This window comes from Lipophrys pholis (assembly GCF_963383615.2).
Source record: "Lipophrys pholis genome assembly, chromosome: 17".
NCBI classification, from domain to species: Eukaryota; Metazoa; Chordata; class Actinopteri; order Blenniiformes; family Blenniidae; genus Lipophrys; species Lipophrys pholis.
Window position 1 is genome coordinate 8,937,136 of NC_137643.1, and position 24,007 is coordinate 8,961,142.

The following is a 24,007-nucleotide window of genomic DNA, read 5'->3' on the forward strand; positions in this document are numbered from 1 at the left end:
TATTAGTCCGGGCGATCTATTGTTACACATGTGAGTGACTTGCAGTGTTTGTGGGGGGGGAGGGGTCAGATAAAAGCCACTGGGCGAGGATATGGGTGTACGCTTATCATAATGGTTTCTTTGAGATGTAGTCTTTTACGAGAGGTCGGGAGGTCATGGGAGAAACGAGGAGAAAGAGGCAGAAAACTGAGAGCTGGAACTCTGTCTCGTAACGACAGAGCAGTCAGAGACACACACTTAAGACACATTTATGCTTTGATCAAAAGAAGAGAAAAAAAAATACACGTCAGGAATTAAATGAGTCACAAGGCCTCATGTGTATTTGGTATTGGCCTTTTGTTCATCATAGTAATACAAACATTGTCATATCTACAAGACGAGAATATTGCCTTTGAAGGGCAGCTGGAAAGTGAGGACAGCATGAACAAAAATAATCACCATTTCAAACTAAATTTAAAAAAAAAAAAAAACTGCATATGTACGACAATAAAAGCCCTTGACTCTCTTGCTTACAAATAATCCCTCAAATAGCACTTGGACATAAATGGTTGATAGAAGGTCAGTCTTTGCACTTCGCAGGCCTCGTGCACAAAGAGCCATGCAATAAAAAAAAGAGAAAAGAAAAAAAGAACGGAGACGCCCTCAAACCATTTCTTCTCTATAGAAACGCATCATGTGGTGAAGAGGACAGTAATGTACACTAAATGGAATAACATCAAGGTATTCCTTTTGAGGAAGACGTAGGCTTATCTCTTTTCAGCCTCCATGCCATCTCCATAATTTCTGCTGAAAGAAACAAGCATATCATTCTTACAGAGCTTATCCTGAGGACGCCCGTCTCGCTGCTGCAGCAGACGCAATGTGTTGTTCTGTATTCCGCACACATGTTCAATCAGGACGAGGGGCTTTGTGGATTCTAATCTCACACTTTGTGATCTCCAGATATCTGGGAGGAGAGGTTTGTGCACTGGAATGTGAGGCAAGCGTTTGTCTCAATGTGACGGGAGCCTCGGCGGGGGATTTACATTTTTCTATTAGTGGGGAAAAACAGTGGGACGTGACTCTGCAGAATATGATTAACGGAGCTTAGGCGCCACTGTAGTTTGGATTTCTTGTTTAAGAAAAAAGAGGCTCCTTTCCTCCCCTGAAAGTAGTTTTTGCAGCTGAACGCAAAACAATCAACAGGAAGCAAGATATGCACTGGAGTTTGGGCAGGAGGACCATTCTGGGATTATACATGGAAATATCAAAACATTGTGATAACAGCAATTTCTTTTTTTTTCACAACTTGAAAGTTCATCAGGGTAAAAAAACAAAACGACGACATGTAGATTGTGTTGACCAGCCACCTTCACCATGTGAGAGCATTTCCTCATGAAGACAGTCTAAGTCTGTTAGTCGGCGTCCAGATCGAGTTCAGTGCTCAGGTTGAGGTAGAAGAAGGCGTAAACGCAGAGCACAAAGACCAGGATGGCAGCCACGACCAGGAAAGCATCCTGAAAGAGGAAGAGAGAAGGTTCCAGGTGTGACAGTCAAAGTGTTCCCCCTCTGAAAGTGAATACAGTTCATTTGGATTATGTTTGTGAAATTAAAAAAAGGGACAGTAAAGGAAAGCTTTTGAAGTTCAACAAACATTATCAATGACGGGGGACACGGGACATTCGCATGGACGGACGACCAAGTTAGATTGACTCTCAATTATAAAACTACCAAGTCCCAGGAGAATATGGACGGGGAGTCATGACACTCTGGAAGCAAACATTGCTTCTCCACACCACGACCATAGTCAAGAGTTCTGTTCCACATGTGCAACTAGATGGACAATAAAAGTTGAAAACTGTAAAAATAAAAACAGGAAATCAACTCAATATTTAACAGAGCTGCATTTCTCGTTTCTCTTCCACTGGATCCGAGTCGGCAGCTCTGCTTTACTTTAAGAATTCAAACTACTTTGATTTGATGTTTTATTTGTTTTTCTAGCGAAGTTGCTTCAATCCTGCAAGTGACAGAGCCAAAGGAAGGACACAGAGAACATGGAGAGGGTCGTTCTCATATAGGTTTGGGAACGTGGCTCACAGTTAAAAGCAAATGAAAAAAAAAAAATGAAAAAAAATTTTTATAGCCAGTTTAACAAACTCACCAGGACTACTGTGCATAATAACATGTAAACAGATTCCACATCCACTTGAACTGGTGTTAATGTAAACCTTTGATGACTGCTGGCACAAGCTGCCATGCGCTGTGCCGCACAATGGCTCCGGGAAATAAATACACTCGACTTCCTCCCTCGGAGAATCGGAAAAGACCAGAGGCTTTTTTTTGGGGGGGGGGCTACCGCAGGCAGCTGTAACCCCCCCCCCCCCCCCCCCCCCCCCCCCCCGGCACCCCCACCCCCCCCCCCCCCCCCCCCCCCAACTCAGGATTCTATTCATTTGTGGTTTTTTTGCCCGCTCAGAAAACTGGCAGGAGCGAACGTTTAAACATTTCTCATATTGTTCTGCACAGCAGCAGTAATGTGGGGGAAGTACTTCAGTAATTATCTAAACCTTCTGACATGGCACTGGGATTTAATGGTATCTAAAAAAAAAAAAAAAAAAAGACAAAAGCAAATCTAAAATTATAGAAGTTAATTTACAAAAAAAACACCAAACTTCTTTTTTTGTTTTAATTAGCTTCTCCTATTAAAGTCCAGATGATCCTTTCCCTCATGGAAACGCTCAAATCTCCTGCTTGTTTTGTGTTTAATCTACAATCTGGTCATAAAACATCACGCTGGCCAGAATCATTCATACTAGATCCATTTTTGTAATTTCCTCCTGTAATTAGCAGGCGTCATTTTACCGACATCTAAATGAAACGACTTTTTATGTGTGAGCTGACTCTATGGATTTGTTTCAGTTAGTGAAACTTTTCTAAAGGTAAAACATGGAAACAAGCCTAGTACCGGCGTCTGCAGTACTCATGGCCAAAAGAGACGTTTTTAAACCACTTTTCACCAAATAAAATTCATCTGGAGACGTGAAACGTTCTTCACCTTTAAAATAGAGTTAAATATCTACAAAAACCGTGTTTAAGGTACCAATCACATATTTTCAGCTTTGTAGCAGTTTTTACTATTTTTTATTTATTTTTTTTTAACAGATTTATCGGCTCCAATGATTTAATCGAGTAGTTTAAACTGTTTTATAGTTTCTATTTTAGCAGTTTTGGTCATTTTTGCTGTTTTTTTAGTTTTTTTTACCTTTTAAGTGATTTTAATCTTTTTTCAGCAATTTTAGCTGCTTTTGGCATTTTTAACTATTTTAGTCATTTTCTTTATATTTAGCTGGATTAAAATTTTTTTATTTAATCTCTTATTTTTTTTGTGGTTTAAGCTATTTTACTTGTTTTTTTGCCATTTGGGGCATTTCCTAAATTTGACCTTTAAATCCTTTTCGAGCCAGGACATAAGATTATTATTGAAAAAATAACAAAAGAAACAAGACAAATAAAAAGTACATTTACATGTTGTTTTCTGAAAGCGTGAGGCGAGCCACTACAGAGGGTCAACAGAGTCACACGAGGCTCCAGAGCTGCACGTTGACTCGCAGGGCAGCCCCACGAGGAAAGTGGTTTCAGACGGTAGAATGAAGCGTATTTTTTTAAAAACCTTTATGCAGAACTGAACATGTTGCCGTTGCGGGGTGAAGATGCAGTCTCTGAGCGCGCGTTTGAACGATGCCCCGCTCAAGGTCGCTGCCATTAAAGAGCCGACCTGACATAAGGAGACATTAACAAGGAAAGGCTAATGGAGAATATCTGCTAAGCTATAAATGCTTTATTTAGATGGTTTGATTTGGTCAGTTTAACCACCACGTTTTCACAAATAATGGGATTATAAAGTGAAAGAAAAGAAAAGCCACTGGAGAGTAAAAGTGGAGCAGCGTCTCAGATAAACACCTTTTCGCCACAATGTTTCAAGGCAAACAGAGGGTCCGACTGATTAAAACCTATTTGTGCTCACCTTTCACCGTATTCTGGTCATTTTTATCAAGAGGTTAAACTTTCTTCTACAAAATGGCCTATTTTTCCTTTCCCCCCCCTAATTTAGATCTTCTATTGGTTAATTGTCAAACAAATTGAGGCTTTCCAAAGGAGTGGTATTCAACTTGAAAATGGGGAATTTGGAGCTCGTTCATTATGTGGCGCTCACACGATTACAATCTTCATCAGCTGGAGTTTCATTAGGGCCACTCAGAGTATTGAACAATGCCAGTTATTCTTTATCAAGAGAACTCATTAGCGGCAAACTTTCTAATCAACACTGGAGAGCTTTGAGGGCTTTAAAAGAGTGCAGAGTACAGTCTGATTGGAGGTTATTCAAAAAGAAATATTTGATTTCCAAGTGGAGACGAGTCCTTGGTGGCAAACTGAGCCACAACAACGAAAGGCTGCAAGTGAAACTCAAGACATACGAGTCGCACATACCATGACCGTTTAAATCTCTTATTTAGTCCTGTAAAATCAAAAATACTTCCACGGTAATTTAGTCAAGATTGTCCTTTTCATGCAAATTTTTTTATAATGAACACAAAAAAAACAAACAAAAAAAAGCAACACAACGGATGCAGTAAAATAAACAGACGCAAACTTTTGAACAATAAAAAAATTACAACTTGAGATAATATCGTCGGACTAATTTCCGCATGTCGCGCTCGTGTCTGCACAGGACGGCAAATTCAGGCCAGTGGCCAAACGGCAGAGGGAAACCACACAATGGAAAACAAGAGTGAGTATGAAAGCGAAAACAGAGATAAGCCACGGCACAAATGAAGGATGGTGGTGGTGGTTATTGGGGGGGAAGGGGGGGGGGGGGGGGGCACTAATAATAATTCCTCTCTGACAAAGTGGAAGGGGGCTGGGGTGACAATTAAAAGGCGTCACAGCATCCACAGCTATCTGTGTACTTGTTGTAGTGCCTAGTCATCAGCGGCATTGGTCTTCATTAGCGTCAGCCAACATTTATCTACATCCCAGCAGCCACCAAACAGCTTAAACTCCTCGCTTAATTGGAAAACTTTTAAATTTCATGCACTTTAGTTTCATATATTAACCGCCAGGCTTCCACCGCTTGATTTACTTTTCTATTTTGCCCGGGCCTCAGAGAAAAGGGAAACGTTATCAAATCAGGAAGGCTTGATTGTTTTGTTTTTTTTGGGGTTGTTTTTTTTTGTGTGTGTGTGTTCTCTCGCAGCTTTGAAAAAATATGACAAAGAGAAGTGTTTGTAATTCCGACGACGATATCACAGAGAAAATGTCGCGCTTGTGACACAGGTAAGCAATTCACCAAATCGCTGGTGAAACAAAACGACGCAGAAAAAAAAAATGGAATCCAGGCTTTGTTTTGTTTTTTCCCCCTCTCCTGCTTCTTAGCATCAGGTTTCAGAGAGAAAGAGAACAGCTGGTTACAGTGACTTGTCTATGAAAACAAGCTGGAGGGGTTTCAGTGAAAACACTTGAGTTGTAGAAAGCACCTGCACTTGATTGAGATCATTGTTTTCGAGGAGAGTAGCCCACTGTGTTGACTCTTGCCTCGCCTCACAGACACATTTTGTGCGCGCGCGCACACACACGCAAACACACACACACACACACACACACAGCCTCTCTGCCCACATTTTGATGGAGACCTCTGGATGGGGCCCAAACACATCATCATCTTCATCATGCGGCTCTCTCAGCACCACCGGCAGCTGCAGCACACTCGGCATGCTGGGAGCCCGGTCCCCGTCACCCTGGCGACAAGCCACGGCTCAGCAGACATCCCCTCATCTGGTCCGATTTTTATTCTCCTCCCGGGTTTGTTTGCGAGCGCGTGTGCGAGTGCTTGTGCAAGTCGGTCTGCACGCACCGATGCGCCGAGTTGGATCCGGCGGGTTTGTGGCTGTACGTGGGTGGGAGACCGACGCCGGCCACAAACAACTGTTGGGCTGCGGAAACCGAGCACATCTTATCTGCACCAGTCACAGTGGTGAACACCCAGCCATCAGAGGGTGTGTAATGAATCGTTAGATAAAAGAGCTTTATTTATTTTGGTTTTTTTAATAGGTAAGACGCCCTTTTCTCTGACAATCATCACATCGTGGACATACCTCCAAATACAATTATGGATCATCTGTGGAGCATCAACTGTTTTTAAGCGTTATTCGACTTGCTGGTCATCTTATGTGTTGGACAGATGACGGGGGTCGAACCTGCAACCCAAAGACTAAGTTTTACCTTCAGTTTCAATTTAAGCCGAGGCCAACCACATTGAGAGTGAAAGAAACGAGTCGAGCGTCTTAATAGTTTAATAGCTCATGCTACTGACTTTACAAGTGTTTTGGATTATTAGTATTTGGCAGGATGATTATTACTACATTTGTGGGTAATGTGGCAAAGTCATTATAAATGACAACATTATCAACGCTTTAAAGTCCAGATGTGACTTCTTCTCACTCACCGCATCATGTATTGATCAACTCGATTGATCGCTGCGACTCTGATTAGAGTTTTCACTTAAAATGCGAGAACACTTGATGCTTTGAGCTCGTCTTTAAAAAATAAATTAAATAAATAAATAAATAAATGCCATTTCTGTGAATACGCACTTATCTTTGAAATCACCACAATCATTCTGAAATGAATTATTGAATTATTTTGGAAATGACTGACTCATTTATGTGATGGTGATTTTCCATACTGCAGTGTATACAAGCTGCAGGAACCAAGTGAGAACAAGAAATACAGAACCAAACCCTTGTTTTTCCTTATACAGTTTTGTCTTTTCTGAATTATTTTCTTTTTTTTTTTCTTCCTGCAAACATTTCACAGGAAGAGCCTTATCAACACCATCACAACTCTCTGGGTTATAAAATTTACTGCACATTAAAAAAGCCTCCCACCCTCAATATCTGTCGGCTCCTCCTGACAAACTCAACTGTGTCATGGAGCCTCATAAAGCTCCAGGCTGCAGGAGCATGACGAACAGATAGAAAAGTCAGATGCTGGGGATCCAGATTTTCAGCTCGACATCCTTCATGGTTTGGAGGGATGATTGTTTTGAAAACTCAAGAATACATTCACAGTGACCCTGAGTGCCACTCCTGAAGTACAACTCAAGTTATTCAAAACTGCCCCGAGACAAAAGATATCCGCTTCGTGACTCCAGTTGTTTTGGTGCGAGCATATAAATTGTTGCGCCCAAAGACTTCTGAATCAATGTTATAATTTCATTCAAAAAGGCTGAAGGTTAGATCCTCCTAACCTCACTCACTCCTTCCGTCTTTCTCCAGTGCAAAACGAGCACATAATGCTTGAAACTCCTGTTCTATATAGTCGTACCCGCTTACACAACACACATTCACCGACGACAGCTGGAGGATACCCAGAGTCATTATCTGGAGTCTCTATCCTCTGCCAATTCCATAAGCAATTCTCCCCCAACTTTCTGGGCTCATCGGCTAAATAAGACCGAGGGAAAACAGTGCAGAACTGAACAGAAGGCTAGTGTGCCAATTAGAAAAGGCAGCAGGCTTGTTTCCTGTGCTGCAAGATAATGTGCTGGAGCTACTTTGAAAGGCGCTGCTCCTTCTCTCGGCGACCTGAGGAGAAGCGGCGGACTCGAACTTCCTGCCCGGTGTCGTTGTGTCTGCTGCAGCGGCCCCACGCCGGCCGCCGTGTGGAGGAGCCGCGGACGTGCGTTCGGGCGAAAAACGCTCAACTTCCGTGAAAACACACCGTGACTCATCGAGTACACATGCAACAGGTGGCGGTGGGGTTTTTTGTTGTCGTTTTTTTTTTTTTTTCCTCCCCCAAGCAACCCCGACAACTGATCGCTGATGTGGGAACAGAAGTTCTCCCTCCCTCGCTTCTTCCTCCGCAGCCTCTCCATCCTTTTTCTGTGCCAACTTATCCAGACTGCCCTGTTACTAGGACAGCCCCGAGACAGGCTGCCCTGGCAGCTGCCAGAGTCTCTGTGCCCGCATGTCTGCTGGCCCTTCTGAGCCGCCAGCTGCCTCCGAGAGCGGCATCGCAACCGGGGACAGGAAGAGAAGAGAAGAGAAGAGAAGAGAAGAGAAGAGAAGAGAAGAGAAGAGAAGAGAAGAGAAGAGAAGAGAAGAGAAGAGAAGAGAAGAGAAGAGAAGAGAAGAGAAGAGAAGAGAAGAGAAGAGAAGAGAAGAGAAGAGAAGAGAAGAGAAGAGAAGAGGACTCGCAAAAAGCCAAATGTTTGCCGTCAACCGAAGCTTCTCCGACCGACCGGAGGGCTTTCTACTGTCATCACACGAATGTGTAAAAATCACTTCTTCAAACTTCATATCGCGTCGAAAAGGACTGGATGGGGAAGCAAGCGTGTCCAAATATCCATTACATTTGGGCTGAATTTCAATCGAACCCGGGGCCAAAAGGTCTAAGTCAGTTTAATATCCTCGTCCCGGAGGTATTTTTAATCCGACCTCTGAAAATTCCTCTCGTCTTGGGCATGAAAGAACATGAATTATTCATGTCCAATATCAATATTTCAAGATATGGACTAATCTAATTGGATTAAAGATGTGTTTAATGAGGCCTTGCATGTCTAAGAGATGCATATTTTAAAAGCTGACCATTTCACCCAGTGTTTAATCCTTCCTGTAATTTGTCCATCGCTGCACACGTTGTGGCAACCCGGGCTTAATTGAGGAAGTGAAGCCTTTTGGGCTTTACTGTACAGCAAACACACACCCAGAAAGGGAAATTAACACGCAAACAATGAATCATACGTCTACACACAAAACATGAACTTCACACCAACTACAGAATGTACAAAACATGCATGTATCTAATTGTATTTGTACTTTTAAAGAGCTTTCATAAACCTATGGCAGTAAACTCAAGAAGCTATTTAACTGGTGTCCTGTTCCCTGTACCACACCAAGTAACATCTCATCTTACTTGCGTTAAACATACTCTTTCTAGCGCTTCTGTTCTCATTGGTTATTCAATTTACAAGTTTTATTACATGTCGAAAAGTTGTGATTTAAACCTTTTATGTTTCTCGACACAAAGCACAACGGTAAGCGTCATTAGTCGACGACCACCTCTTCTTTTTCAATTCCGTGCACAGATTTTTCCAGAAGAAGGGGGAGCGAGTCACATCTCATTATTGCAGGTAGCTTATCCAGCAGATTGCTATATTATCAAGGGGCGTACAGTAAGTTCCTACTCCGAGACAGCCAAGTGTCTGGGATATTAAAAGTGATCTAGTGAGACACGATTTCAAACAGACAGAAAAATGGGGGGGAAGATGGTTGGCAGACATACAGACGAGCTGAATCACAGATGGGCAAAGCCGCACAGGCAAGGAAGCGAAAACAGAGATTGAAGTGGATACAGACTCCAGTAAACCTGCAGAGAAAGTAAAGCCTGGCATACAGCGCGTGGCTTCAGACATCTTGTCGCAGCCTTTGACTCACTCCATACAAAAGATATTGTTTGTGATATAAAACCGAAGCACACAATTCAGGTACTTGCACTTTAAAGTTTGACTGTCAAGCTGAAAACTCGGAGTATACACGCTGTACATTGGGAAAAAGCAACTCCTCTGTGTGTGTGTGTGTGTGTGTGTGCCTGGAAACTGATCAACTACCAATAAAAACTAGAGAAAATGTAGCTGCGCTTGAATAAATATAGCAATGATATGTTAGTTATAAGTTTATTTAAACAATGTTATAATACAAAATTAAATGATTGAAAATGAGATGGTAGAATTGATTTTTTTTTTTTTTATAAATATATAGTTTTTGGGTTGTTTTTTTTAAGTGGCTTAATGCAGAGATCCATCCTGCACACTGAGATACGCAGATGTTTTTCTACATTTGATAACATTATTGCATATCACATGTTTAACTACTATTGTGCAGCACTCGTGTGCATTAGTCTGGGTCACTGCAGCTGATGATCTGTTGTCGCTTTCCTCTTTTCAGGGATGCTGCAGTGCAAGGTCAAGGAGTGTTGCCTTGAACATTAGTTCTAACCTTTCCACCGGAACGTGAGAAATAAAGGCACTGGCTGTAATACAAGAAGGAAGAAATGTAAAAATAAGCAAATTTGCCAGTGTAGTCGTCAGTGTTCTCTGTTCACATGAGCAAAGCGAGAACACAGACCAGGGGCTTTAGGTAATAATGACCCAAATTCAATTGTGTGGGCAGCGTACGACAGCCAAAGAAAATATCAATCATCTTAGAACTGTCGATCAGCTGTCATGACACCTGGTTCGAGCACTCGTCTGTACACTGCGAGCTAAAATAAGTCTTACTCTCTTGAGAAACTGAGGTAAGGAAACACCGGCAACAAAGAATCAGTGGCTTAAGTTTGTGGAAGACGAAAAATCTACACGCACTCAGACTCCAACAGCTGGAAAAAAGTGGACGATACTGGATTATGAATGAGCAATAGTCCAAACCTGCCTTTAAGGCTAATATAACATGAAGGTGTGTCTTAGTGGTTCTTAGGTTTTTAGTTTGTAGATGAAAAATGTGTCTTCTGATAAAGATTTAAGTAAAAAAAAAAACAATCCAGTATAATCTCAGTTGATGGCCCGGTCGTACTCACCCTGAATCCTGAAGAACTCTTCTTCGCTTCGGCTTTCAGCCGAGTTGCCTTCAATGCACCCTTTGTCTTTTTGTAGTCCTGCTTACCTGAAAACAATGAAACATGAAATTGATGTGTTAAAATCAAGCCACGGGTCCAGGTACTTCCTGGAAAACTATGCGAGGATTTCACTGCGAAGTTTTTGTAGCGATTAAACAAACAGGACAACACGTGATGTTGCTGCTCAGCAGATGTTGTTCGGTTGGAGAGGAGCAGGCTGGATATTTCTTCCCGTTTCCCTGTTTTTTTTTAATTGATCTCCTCCTGCCCGTAGCTTCATATTTAGTTGATGTGAGAGTTTTATTGATCTTTGCATCTAAATCTCTGCTGCTGCAGCAGAAAAAAAGAAAAAAAGAAAACAGACAGCATTTAACAAAACTATTCCTTAAAGTATAGCCGCAGTTTGGAACGGACATCTGACAAAACAAGACAGGGAAAATAGAAATGCAGCTAAATGTAGCACTGAAATGGAGGAATTTCTACAAGCAACCTTCAAATATCAGTCTTCAGCAAGCGATAAATGTTGTTTGTGGCCTGCGCTGCACAGTTCACCTGTGCTTACTTGACTTCCCATGGGCTCAACTCTCAAGGGTGAGTGTTGTGGGCAAACCGGCCACCTGGCAAAGTGTGTGTGTGTGTGTGTGTGTGTGTGTGTGTGTGTGTGTGTGTGTGTGTGTGTGTGTGTGTGTGTGTGTGTGTGTGTGTGTGTGTGTGTGTGTGTGTGTGTGTGTGTGTGTGTGTGTGTGTTTGTGTGTGTGTGTGTGTGTTTCACATGAGGCAGAGCCGGCTGTCTTGGTCTAATTAGAAACAACACACTGCAGGAAAAGGAACTTTGCTAACAATAGGGTAGAAAGGCAACAGCTTGCTGAACAGTGTGTGTGTGTGTGTGTGTGTGTGTGTGTGTGTGTGTGTGTGTGTGTGTGTGTGTGTGTGTGTGTGTGTGTGTGTGTGTGTGTGTGTGTGTGTGTGTGTGTGTGTGTTACTTTTGACTGTGTGAGAATAGATTCCTGTACACAGACTGTGGTCACAGTAGAGTCCTTGAAGAGGTTATTCTGGACCATTTCTTTAAAGTTATAGCCAGATATGATTGGGTCAAAATTAGTGAGAGCCATAAAGATGGAGAAGAGTTTATGATTGTTCTGATCAATCAAACTGAGGACGAGGACTTAATTGTATTTTATAAGGAGAGAGGTAAAGCATAAATACTCGTACTGCTTCATGAGAGCAATTTGCAACATCCTTCAACATCCTACATTGTTTAAGTTCTAATTCATTTCTTATGCTGCCCGGTCTAATAAAATAATACCGCGTGACAATGACCCTGCAAGACAGGTTCCATCTTGACTGTTGAAGGCTTCGGGAAGTTAATGATGGATGTTGAACCTGAATAATCTGAGCGAAGACGCTTAACCTCCAGAGTGCTGCACAGTGCAAAGTGCCTCAAATACATCAAAAGGAATTTAAAATCAATTACAGTTGTTGAAGATTGTGATTAAAGGCTTTGAGTCACTCTTAAAGCATATTTCCATTCTAATATTTAAAATGCTTAAGCTTAAACTGCGCTAAAAGCTGCCTTTAGTTTTATAGTTGACTAGTCTTAATTAAAATCTTTTTGTTATTCAACAGAGAAATTCTTCGCCGGTAATATCGGCAAGTATGACGTCAAGTTTGCCTGCACAATGTCACCCTCCTCTAAATAAGAGGTGGCGTCTGCTTCGACGTACACTCCGTCAACACGCTACAAACAAAAATATCAAAATGAACAATCACTAACCAAAAATAGAGCCGATGTCTGAATGGCATTCATGGATCAAACACCTCCCGTGAATTTTGCGGTTAAGCTTCTTGTTAAAAAAACAGCAAGTTGTGGAAAAACTACTCGAACATTGAACAGGTGGACATCTGCATTAAAAGGTTTAGATGAAGGTCACATTAAGTTTACCTGAAAAGGTTATAGAGCATTTTAGGTTCATCCTGAAAATTCACCTGAAACCCGAACATTACGTGAGTTGTGTAAATATCTACAAGGAGTTTAAAAGGAGTAATATTATACAGCTTTTCAACACTTTCACATGGGCCTCATTGGTCAAAAAACCTAAGTTTGTTTCCCCAAATCCAGCTTTTCTTTGATTTTCAGCCATTTCAATGTTGGATCATACTAGCTACGTTCAGAATCTGCTGTGTCTGTGTGAGCTGGACTGGCTCCACCCACACATGCCCATCTTGGGAAGAGGAGGAAGTACTTCCTTTCGTGGTGCCATATGCCAGAGCAGAGCTGCCTAATGGTGGGAGGGTCAAAAAGAGGCCCTACCTTGATTGTGATTGGCTAAACCCCCAATGACACAATATAGGGTTTGAGTTCTGATTGGCTCATATGAGCAAGACACTTTTTAAAAACTGAAACAAGCCAGGGAGAGAGAAGACATATTTTCTTCACTTCTGGGGCGTGATTCCATGTATGGGGACACATACTACTGTTGGAAAAACCATGAGGAAGTGAATTTAGCATAATCTGACCCCTTTAAGGGAACGATAAAGAACTGAACTTGAGAGAAAGTAAGTGGTTCCCTTTCAGTAAATAGTGTCCTTTCACAGCTCTGCTTTACAAGGTCACTTACTTTCACTCTCACACTCAAACAACAATGGCGACCAAGCTGCTGTACAAGGCGCTCGCCCTCAAGTGGGAACAATTCCACGTTCAGTAAGTCACAAGAGATCGAGATGCAACAACCAACCAGCTGAAGTCACCCTGAGCGGAGGGTAAAGAGGGACGTCTGAAAACAAACAGCTACTTTTTTCTGAATACCACGAGAAAGGTTTTCTCCCAGCCGCCAGAGGAAAGAGGAGATCATCATTAACCTGGAATTAAACACGAGTGTCACTGCACTCTTTGTCTTTTCTCCACCCCACCCCTTCATAAGATCTCATATTCAGTTGCTGTCTCTTCTCTTGCGCTCCCTCCACCCCCCACTCCCCCCCCCGCCCCCGGATCCTGAGCTCCTCCTTCACCTCCCACTGACTCTATGGAGCCAAATAGAAATGAGGAGCGTGTTGCCAGGAGCAGACAGTGAGCAAGTGGGAATTCATTACTGGATGTCTCCTCCACTTGTCAAAAAGTGGAGAAGGGAAATTTGATTGGAGGGTACCCCAGGTTGCTTGCCATTCAAATGTGCATGGATTTTCAGTGTAGAAGCAGCGAGAGATGTGACACTGAATTCCACAAAACCAGAACTCGAAAGACAAAACAAGCACAGGTATAGTCAAAGAACAGTGAAAATTATTTTACATTTTATGAATAATCACATGAAAATTGCTGGCGGGACGTATACCAGTACAGCATTCATAACACCGAGAAATGATACAAAACAGCTCAGATTATGGAATCCAATTAGAAATGTACAGCCTGAACAGATAATCGTATACACATATTTCTGTTTGGCCAAACTATCAAAAACTGACAGATTGCTGTATTATTATTTCTGCATGAGATGCTGAGGATCTAATATGCAAACAAAGTTCACCTCTGAAGAAAAGTGTAAAAGCCCATGATCTTTATTTCACCACAATCCCCCTACCCAGCTCCGTTCAACAAGTTGTGCACTTCTAAAAGCCCACAAACAGTCTTCACATTATTTTGTGCTCTGTGTCCTCGGGGTGCCCTTTCTGCAGCGCAACTAACAATATACAAAAAGTGAAAAACAACCGAAGTCATCCAAGCAAGCTTTAAACTTATAAAGTTAGATATTTTTCTGAGCAATAATAATGTCTTCTACAGACTCCCTCTAAAAATATTACACCTGCTGCAATTTGATTTAAATTTGTGGGATAAATTACGTCAGCATGCAGTAACTCATTACACCCCCCAATACATGCACAACCATCTGGTAAAAATCAGCACTTAACTGGAGGTAAATCACAATAATTACACCAAGTAAGGCTATGAATCCGTACAATAGAGAATTACATCAGACGGTGTAATGCATCGTGATGTTGCCGCTATAGCATTGTTCGTTTTGGAAGCTTCACGTTGGCTTTTTCCTGAGTGATGCTTGTTTGTGTGGGCCTCGAAAAAACTCCCGCGCACACATAGTATATGATATTGCATTGGGCTTATGAGCACCCCCTATTTGTCATTGCAGGTCCCCACGGCGCATCAGTGCTGTAGACACTTTCTGTCACCAATTATCTCCCTGAGCTGGGCCGCACACTGTCCTCCCATCCTGCTTCTGCCTGCCACAGCGAAAAGCCATCACTGTAGTCCTGTACGGCAACAACAATGCCACGTCGTCTCGGAGGAACGTTAACCCTTGGAAGGCGGCCTCGGGTGCCTGACTGGGAGGGTTTCTCCGACTGGGCCTTTTATTGGCGTCATCACTGATTTTATGTCAAGAGGAAGTGAAAACAGCCGTGTCCCCAACACCACTTAGTGTGAATTCCATTAGAGGGAATGGTCACAGTGTTTCATGGATTATCCCTGCTTGTTTGTCACTGCATTTACCGATGAATGGCATCTGATGAAGAGTCGGGAGAAACTACTTTTTATCTTGAGCTATTATTCTGCTTAGCATAATGAGACAGGTAGGGGGTATTAGCTCAAATTAGTCACATGTGATTGAGCACTCAGGAGAAGGAAGAGGGGAAAGGTATGTGATTTGTGTGTCATGCAAATTGGCCATTAAATTGAAGATAGTGGAGCGGCAGACAACGAAGATTATCAGTTTGTCTGAATCACAAGAAACTTCAGTAGTGTCAATTTACAAAAAAAAGTAATTGAAACAAAGACAATGTGTATTATAGCTGCAGTTCAAGCACAGGAAATTCCCCCCAAACACAAGGAACTATAGCAAGAGGACATATGTGATTGGATGACGACTGGCTCCATCGCATTTCATCCATTGTATTGAGAAAAAAAAAAAAAATGCTGCCTTCTTCATTTATCTCCATTGTGCTTTGATCAAACTCAAGTACTCAACTATTTTTTGGAGCTTTTTTAACCCGCCTTCCTACTCGAGCTCGTCTCCTTTTCCAGTGTTGTCTCTCGGAACCGATTTCCAATGCAATCAAGCACGATCAAAAACATTCCAAGCTTAACCTCCTCAATGTTTACAGTCCGTCAAACAAGGATGTCGAACACCACTTTGCTTATAAATTGGCTTTCTTCTTAATGCACCGCCACCATTTCATTTCCCTACACCACAGGTCAGTAGGCATAAAACTTCTTCCTTTCTACAGAGAACCAAAAAGGTCCAGGTAGTTTTGTTTGAAATTGAGCCATTATCTCAAGAGTCTCTTCTGATCTCAGGAAAGATTGTCTTTATAATCTTGGAGCACTTCGATAATTGTTGAAGGAGTATTTACTCAGGTTACTGTGAAAGGAAGTTCATGACTTCGGAGTTCTATTTGGTCCACAAGTAGTTTTGACAATGCTTTCAATTGACTTTATCCTGTTGTGGTTTGACTTCTTATTCACAGTGGTAAAACTGGAAGGGGTGATACTTCTCAAAACAAAAACAGTCCGACCGCTTGTTGGTGACAATTTAGGGGATTTTCTTTCTTGAAACCCTGAACAGTCATCTGTTACTGCCACGAGCTCGGATTTGCCAATAGATGAGTCATTCATTGAGTAACACTGGTTTGTTTCTGCAGCTTGAACTTTTGTCATTATCTCCTCTCCTGAGAGGTAGTTTAGAAATGATGTTCATCCTCTCAGAAAAGTACTTTCAGAAACAGCTGCCTTGTTCTGGTCTAATTGGGGTCTTGTTTCCTTTTTAACGAATTCCGTACCTTTGATTGAATTGCTTTTCTATCTCCCTGTGACCAAAGCTTCTTGTATTGCACTTCTGATTATGTCCTCTGTTTTGTTCTACCCGTCCATATTTTGGATAGAACCGATCCAGTTTCTGAAAGCATTTTTGGAGAGAGAGAAAAAAAAAATGCCTTTGAAACTGAGAGACCTTGAGGGTAATGACAATTTATTCCTTTTTACATAGATTTCCAAAGTGGCTTTTGAAACTTTTGCTCCCATCTGATGCTATTTTTTGCACCGCTGCCTGAAAGAGATGTACTGCTGCAAACAGGTGAACAATAAATGCACGCTGATTCACTTAAGCAATGAGTGCGCCTAAAAAAAGAAGCACACATTAGGGAACCTGCTTGTGTCTGTTTTCGTCCGTGGGTACAAGGCTTCCTACATAGGCAACAAATTCAGAGAGACAAACTGCTTTGGAAAGACTGTCCACTACCGTCTGAGCGCCCTGGGACGACTCAGGAAACACACTGACAGCGTGTCTGACAGTTTCTCATCCTGTGCTTTGCTTTTTTGTCGATCTGGTATGGCAGCCAAATAGTCAGTGACCACATGGTGCGGATCACTGGCATCTGCCAGAATGAAGGGCGGCTGAGCTGGAGAACCGGTGCCAGACACGTGGGAGAGATTTATTCCTTGTTGGTAGAGTGGAAGAGCGGCGGAACTGTGCCATCTATGCAAGGCTTAAGGTAAAAGCAAGTAAATGAATGCAAGCAATTGTACGTCGGTGTCACAGATAGAAGTCAAGCATTTCATTGGAGTATCACAGGAGTAAACTTGTTTTATAATAATTGTTTCTGACGCTGATAATTTCCAGCTTGTCATTCTGTGTTTAACATTTTGAGTGTCATTATCTGTGCAGGCACTTTACGCTGGTTTTTGTCAGGCAGCGGCAATCATTTCCTGAACACGTTCACGTCCAGGTAAGAAAGCTATATCTTTACCTATCCCGAGAGCAGTCAATTATAATGGCTTTAATAATAGTGGGTGTCAACAGTGGCCCTTTGATGGCCATCTGACATGACAAAAGCACTCCAGCAGAGATGATGGTACAGCTCAACAACCAGCCCGGACTACTGCTGATGTGCCATGAATAAGCCTCCTATTACGATTTCAAATTACCATGTGTGGCCAATTCCAGCTCGCAGAAGACCAAGCCCCATGCTATTTTTGAAGACTTCATTTTTCTCCACCTTTCGCCCCGCTCTGTGTTTTCTACCTTTGCTGTTAAACAGTGTTTGGCTGAAAACTGCCTGATGGCCATTCTTTTCAAGAAAGAAAGAAAGAAAGACGATAGAAATTGAGGGGTTGAAAGGAGGCAGAGGCAGAGACGGGGACCAAAGTGTCTCTGACAAGAGTGTTACATATATTTCTGAATTGATGAGATGTGCTGAAAAGGAAAACACAAACTGGAGTGGGACCAAAAAATAAAATAAAATTGATTTTCTCCACTCCTGGTAAGGGATGTGACAGTGGGAAATGAGCTTGTTATGTTACATCTCTCTCTCTCTCATTTGTTGAACCAGCCACTTTTTACATAATGGCAGATGGTTAAAGGATATCTGCAGGCTAAGTAATGCGATTCTACTGTACTATAATGAAAACATATGCAACATCTCCTCGGCCCCCCCACCATAGCTTGGTAGAGTTAAAAGGAAAGATGTGATTCCTAACAGGCTGCTAGATTTAGTGAGCAAGGGATTGTTTGTCACTGCATTATTGCAACATCACATCATTGCACAAAAGTATTGGAATATGTACTAAAAACAACAAATTTAACAAAGGAGGCAAGAACAGTGTACATGTGATGTAACAAAACAAGGAAAACAAATGTGGTGCAATTGGTTAAAAGTGTTTATTTATCACAGTACTCAACATTCTTGGATATACAATGTTTGTTTAATAAGGCGCAGCCCACATGCAGAAAAAAAACAATTAAGTGAATATTATCAATAGAAAACCTGGGGCCAAAATCAGATCTTGAAGTTTGGCCGAGAGTTAAAGCTTAAATAATGTAAAAATAATAATAATAATAATAATAATAATAATAATAATGATGTGCCTGAATGCTTTTTGCCCTGTGGAGAACTGGCAAACCGTTCAACAAAGTGTGCTGTAGCTTCATAAGGGCCTGATCTGGGTGAATATAATGTGGAAGAAGGATTGATTTTAAAAAAGGTTTGTATATTTACATCTAAATGTTGTTAAAGAGAACTCTTGCACAACAAACAGCACAGAGCCCCCATCTCCTGATGGGGGCTAACAACTTTACTCAGTTTCATTTTATGTCTCCGTTTGGTGAGAAAATGGCAAAAAGCCATATTGCTAACAATATGCAAGTCCTGGGATATAAAGTAAAACCTTTCCATTTCCCTTTTGTTTTTACGTCAGTCAAAGCTGCAGACAATTACCAAAATAAGCCACTGGCAATCATTTTGGTTTTTCTTCAGAAGAGAAAAACAAAAACAGAAAGACGTGATATGAGCTGTGATCTTGCAAGCAGCCACAACTGGGACGCTAAAGGCAACCAAACTTCTGATTGATTCCAACCATGTTGCTTCACTTAGGCCGTCATGATGTAAGTGGAAAGACGGGGGGAAACCAAATACTGCAGGATTGCAGTGGCTTTAAACTTTGACAGGAAAGCTTCGAACATGAAATCACTGAGCTGCCGTGCTTTCGCTGCTCTTCACCTGAGTTGCTGCTCATTCGACTCCGAGCGTAATCATTTCCACAGGTTGTACATTTTGCATTAGACATGATGTTTTGTGTTTTTCCACCCACACCGCCAATAAAGGTCTTCAAAAGAGCTGGCCGGCCAACTCCAGCTGAATACCTCCTTTTCACAAAGTATCATCTGTGATTTATTGCATATAATATAAGCTTGTTGTTTTATTAGAGAACATGATGTTCCCTTGTTGTTGAAATAGAGTTACACTAACAACAACTCAAATGTCAAAAACATCAGGAACTCATTTACACAAGTGAGTCTTTTACTTGTAAGTCAATATATTGATTGTACTGATTGAACTATGAGTCATCTGGGACACAAACTGCTATATAAGTGGCAAAAGTCCATTTCCTTCATCAAGCATATTTTAAAGAAGCGTTTCCAACCAGTGATCCATCACAGGGAGAATATCCAGTCCTGGTGGAGGCTTTTCTATGTGCCTGTGTGTTTTCACTGATTTCCTCCAACAGTCCCAATAAACTGGCTGAAGGGAACTGGTCACTCCAAGTCCACTGACAGGATCTGACAAGTCTAACTCCTAATCCATTCAACGTATCCAGAAGACTTTAAATCTACCAGAAAGGAGAGAAACAGGAGCTTTCCACCCCGATACTACCACTAATCACAATAATCATTACCATCATCACAGCAACCTCCTGACAACTGCCAGACAAGGTTTAAAGCATCTTGGAAAAATGCCCAGAAGTACTTGCTCACGGCACATTTTATTTACAATCCTACAGCAGCATCCAGGCGGCTGTAATGGTGTGACTGTAGTCATGTGAGGGTCAACTAATTTCCTGTCTGTAAACAAACTGATTCACCAGCGTAGGAATGACAGAAGACTCACCAATCTGTTTTCTGTACTGATCGACTGGTAATTTGGTCGCACTGGCATCCTTCTTCCCCATTCTGCTTCCTCAGCCTGACAGCAAACAAGGAGGAGGGGGGAGGAAAAAAAAGCATTTCAGTGACGAGAATTTCACAGCTGAGTCTCGCTGCAACACCTGATCACTTAGTTTAATCAAATATAGCGCCGTTCCCGTTAGCGCGGCCCCGGATAACTTGCAGAATCTGCAGGAAGGATTCAAGTTAATACACAATCACACATACAGAGGAGTAGTCAGTTTTGATCAGGCAGATGGTTTATCTTTCACATACATCTGCGAGACATAACTAAATTAATTCTCACCACCTTCCGGAGTGTGTTACGTTCGCAGTGTGTGCACTTTCTCTCCATCTCATTTAGTCTAACACCATTTCCCTTCACACCATGAGCTCTCTTTGATTACCCTGAAAGCTCCGAGGTAACTTACGGAGAGAAAGAATTATATAATTATAGAAATGCGGGTACTATACTTAGGTGCCACATGTGACAATGGAAGTGTAGGATGTCACATGTATTATAGAAAAAATATATCCGTCTATAAGACACTTCGAGAAAATCCCAACTTATATATTTTAAACAAAGTGCTAAAACTCTTGTTTTCACCATGAGCTCTGTGCTCTATATTCCACACAGGCTCGCTCACAACACGCTGCATCAATCAATGTGGCCCTTTGTTTAAACACAGTGGGGGGAAAAAAAACAAGCACCAGTCAAAAGACATACCTGCTCTTTCTGATGAGAGTAAAATATCTAACATGTTCTCTGGCTGGAGGTTTTCTGAATGTTAAAAAAAAGAGCTGCACCCACCCATGGCTTGGCTTTGACTAATAACACCCAGCATCCACCACCGCGCCATGCTCGACTAATGGTAATTGATTACGACAAAAAAAAATAAAAAAAAGACAATCTTTAAGTGTGACAGAGAGAAAAATATGGATGCAGGTGTGCACATGGGGGAACAGAGGGGTGAATAGGAAAAAGTATCTGTGTGTAACCAAGAAGAACAAGCGCAGGGGAGAGGCTGGGACAGCGGCAGGGGAATAGAGGCGAGAGACTGAATTAGCATGTTCACAGAGCGTGGCTGGCTGCCGCTGCTGACTGATGCTTTCTCATGGGAGGCTGCCGCCGCCGCCTTGGGATGCCTGAATTTTACCGTGCACTAAAAACATTGTCTTCAGCTACATTTCAAACCCGGTTAGTGCTGGCAGAGGCGGAGGAGGATGTATGCACTGCTATTGTTCTCCAGTGGCTGGAAACCACAGTCAGCAAATTAAAAGGAAGCGCGAGGGAAGACAAAAGGAAGAGAAGAAATTGTTCAAATGTGATGTTTACAATCGGACGCAGTAGGCTTTCAGAGCTACGGGCTATGTTAAACTGTGACATAAGAGCATTACATTATGGCTAAACAGCCCACTTGACTGCACTACGTGAAGTCCATTTATTTCAGCACATTATCATGTTTTCTATTTGCTTCATATGAAGACAGAGGAAAACTGTCCACGAGCAGCACAATGAATTTTTACACCGATTGACAGATTCGGTGACGGTATTGATACAATAACAACAGTCTCATGCACTAGAACACAAAGACGAAGAAGAATCCCTTCATGTTTATCTCTACACATTAGAGCACATTTATCCGACTTACTGCAGACTCACACCAGATCAGCCTGAAAACACAGATTTTAAGACAGAGAAAGACCAAAAGAGTGACATAGACATTGGTGAGAAAGAAATGGTACAATCCAGATTGTACAAGTACAACACATTCCCAAAGAAAAGCACTGAGTGGTACATCTGCAGTATTCAGAGGTTTGGATGGGAATTGATAAGATTTTTCCGATACCGATTCCATTTTCGATTCCGATTAACGATTCAATTCTTTATCGAGGAACACGTTCTCTCGGTCGGCAGGGAATCCTCTGTTTTCATATTGTGTTGGTGCTTTTTTTGAGGGGATATTCAACACAGAATGATCTAATATATAGACATACAGTAGTTTTCCTCTACTAGATTGTGAATGTGAATGTGAATGCGCTCCAATTAAACATGATTTTTAAAAGGAAAAAATGATTTTGCTGGACACGCTGAATGTCAGAATGAAGCACGGTTCATCTGTAAATTCTACCTCAAATTGAAATATATCTTTCTTTCTTTTTTACTGAAATCCTCTTAGGGCTTTAATGATCCATCACTCAATTTTTTGACTGCTCGTGCATTCATGAGTACCTGGAGGAAGAGCAAGATTACAAGAGAAGTTACATTACATTATATGTACCAACTCTCCGTTTCTTATACAAAACAATTCAGCCTGAACTGCTGAGGTTGAGCCAGGAGGGGCACCTGGGGGTGAAACTTGTTCCAAATCAAAACAAGTGAATCACATGATCTTCTGTGGCGACGCAGGAAAGGAAGAGATCAAACACAAGCCCTCTTGTCTGCTTGCTTTTCTATGACACTCCCTGAATCTACTTCAGTGGCTTACCATTTGGAACAATAAAACTTTACATGCTCATAACAAATGCAGAACATCAGTAAAGATACGACATGGTAAATGGTTATTATGAAATAATATATATGTTATATGATTATTTTTAGCTCTTGGTCGAACAACCGATTAACTTAAAGGGGACACGCATGATAGCAATCTCCCTGTCACATGAAAACGTGTAAACAAAACACTGGGCACGACATCAATACAACATCACGACGCATTTCGGAGCAGAAGGATTAGTTTCAGCTCCAAACAGCATCGCTTGGTGTCTAAATACATTTGAAATAGATTTGTATCAGTGAGTCTTTTGAAATTTAGCATATAAGCATTGCAGATAATAACGAAACCGAACAATGCACACACTTTCCTGTTCCTCTCTGCAGGACATGGAGATGTCACCGCAGGACGGATACTGGACTCTGATGAAATGTCATATTTAATGCCACTGTGCAAATGGAAATGTGGAACAGTGCAGGCAGATTGCATTCATTGCATCCAAAGGTACTCACACTGCTCGTGTTTTTCGGTAAAACTCGTCGTTCACTGAAGCTGTTTCTGCATTACGAAACGTCCGGCTGCGGAATTGACTTTTTGTGGTACTTTGATCCAAATTTCAGCAGAACGCCAACACACCACTTCTTTTGGAAACGCTTCCTGGTTTGAACGCCAACATGTATGACGAGCAACGATCCGCTCCAATCAGACGCAGAACTCACAGAGAGCTGGCCAATAGCAGTGAAGTAGGAGGGACAAAGTGACAGCTGGCGAATAGCGGGTAAGTGGGCGGGGTAAAGTGACCAAAATACTGCGAAGCATGTGACAAGCTGCCAGCGGAACATCATTTTATCGTCGTCAACCCAGGTCATCATGATCCTCAAAATACACAAAAGATATTTGTCATTAAATGTCAGGGCGGACAAACCTATTGATGAACAACGCAATACAGAAAAGGGTACTTTTGATTGCTATAGAGCAAACAACCAAATACACAGTGTACACCCTGCACAGATCGCCAGTCCATCATGGGACAAACACACAGAGACAGACAACCACACACACACTCACTATTTAACTTCACATACATACACACATGTTTTTGGACTGTGGGAGGAAACCGGAGTGCCCGAAGGAAACCCACACACACACTCAGGGAAAACATGCAAACTCTGCACAATAAGGCTCCCAAGACCTGAAGTGAGGGGACAAGAGTTTTATTGATTCAGAGTAAATGCCTTTAACTACCATTGTGTATATTAATCAATTTTATAGAGAAATATGTGGATTGTACAAATGAGTGGCTCTAAAAATGTCCAACTTTGTTTCAATGATGCTCATGAATTGTTACTGCTAGGTTGTTTAACAATTTAAATAGTTTCTGTTACAGTTATATATGTTTTGTATTTCTGGCACACTGTGTTATTTTAGGAAGTTATGGCT

The 24,007-nt window shown here is 41.8% G+C and overlaps 1 protein-coding gene across 1 annotated transcript; it reads right to left on the reverse strand.

Moving 5' to 3' along the window:
• Positions 1-289: 289 nt before the first annotated feature.
• triqk (triple QxxK/R motif containing) lies at positions 290-23,247 on the reverse strand. Its single transcript, XM_080484512.1, has 4 exons — positions 23,080-23,247; positions 20,038-20,112; positions 10,612-10,697; positions 290-1,496 (listed from the first exon to the last, which is right to left on the reverse strand). Exons 2-4 carry the CDS (start codon positions 20,096-20,098, stop codon positions 1,395-1,397), a joined length of 249 nt encoding a protein of 82 aa, XP_080340638.1. The 5' UTR covers positions 20,099-20,112; positions 23,080-23,247; the 3' UTR covers positions 290-1,394.
• Positions 23,248-24,007: the final 760 nt, after the last annotated feature.

What these genes read in the sequence shown, in the direction of transcription:
- triqk (XM_080484512.1), bottom strand. Translation starts at nt 20,098, where the DNA reads ATGGGGAAGAAGGATGCCAGTGCGACCAAATTACCAGTCGATCAGTAC. An exon ending in TCAGTACAGAAAACAGATTG is followed by an intron (nt 10,698 to 20,037) that starts GTGAGTCTTCTG and finishes CATTGTTTTCAG; the next exon opens with GTAAGCAGGACTACAAAAAG. An exon ending in AGAGTTCTTCAGGATTCAGG is followed by an intron (nt 1,497 to 10,611) that starts GTGAGTACGACC and finishes TTCCTCTTTCAG; the next exon opens with GATGCTTTCCTGGTCGTGGC.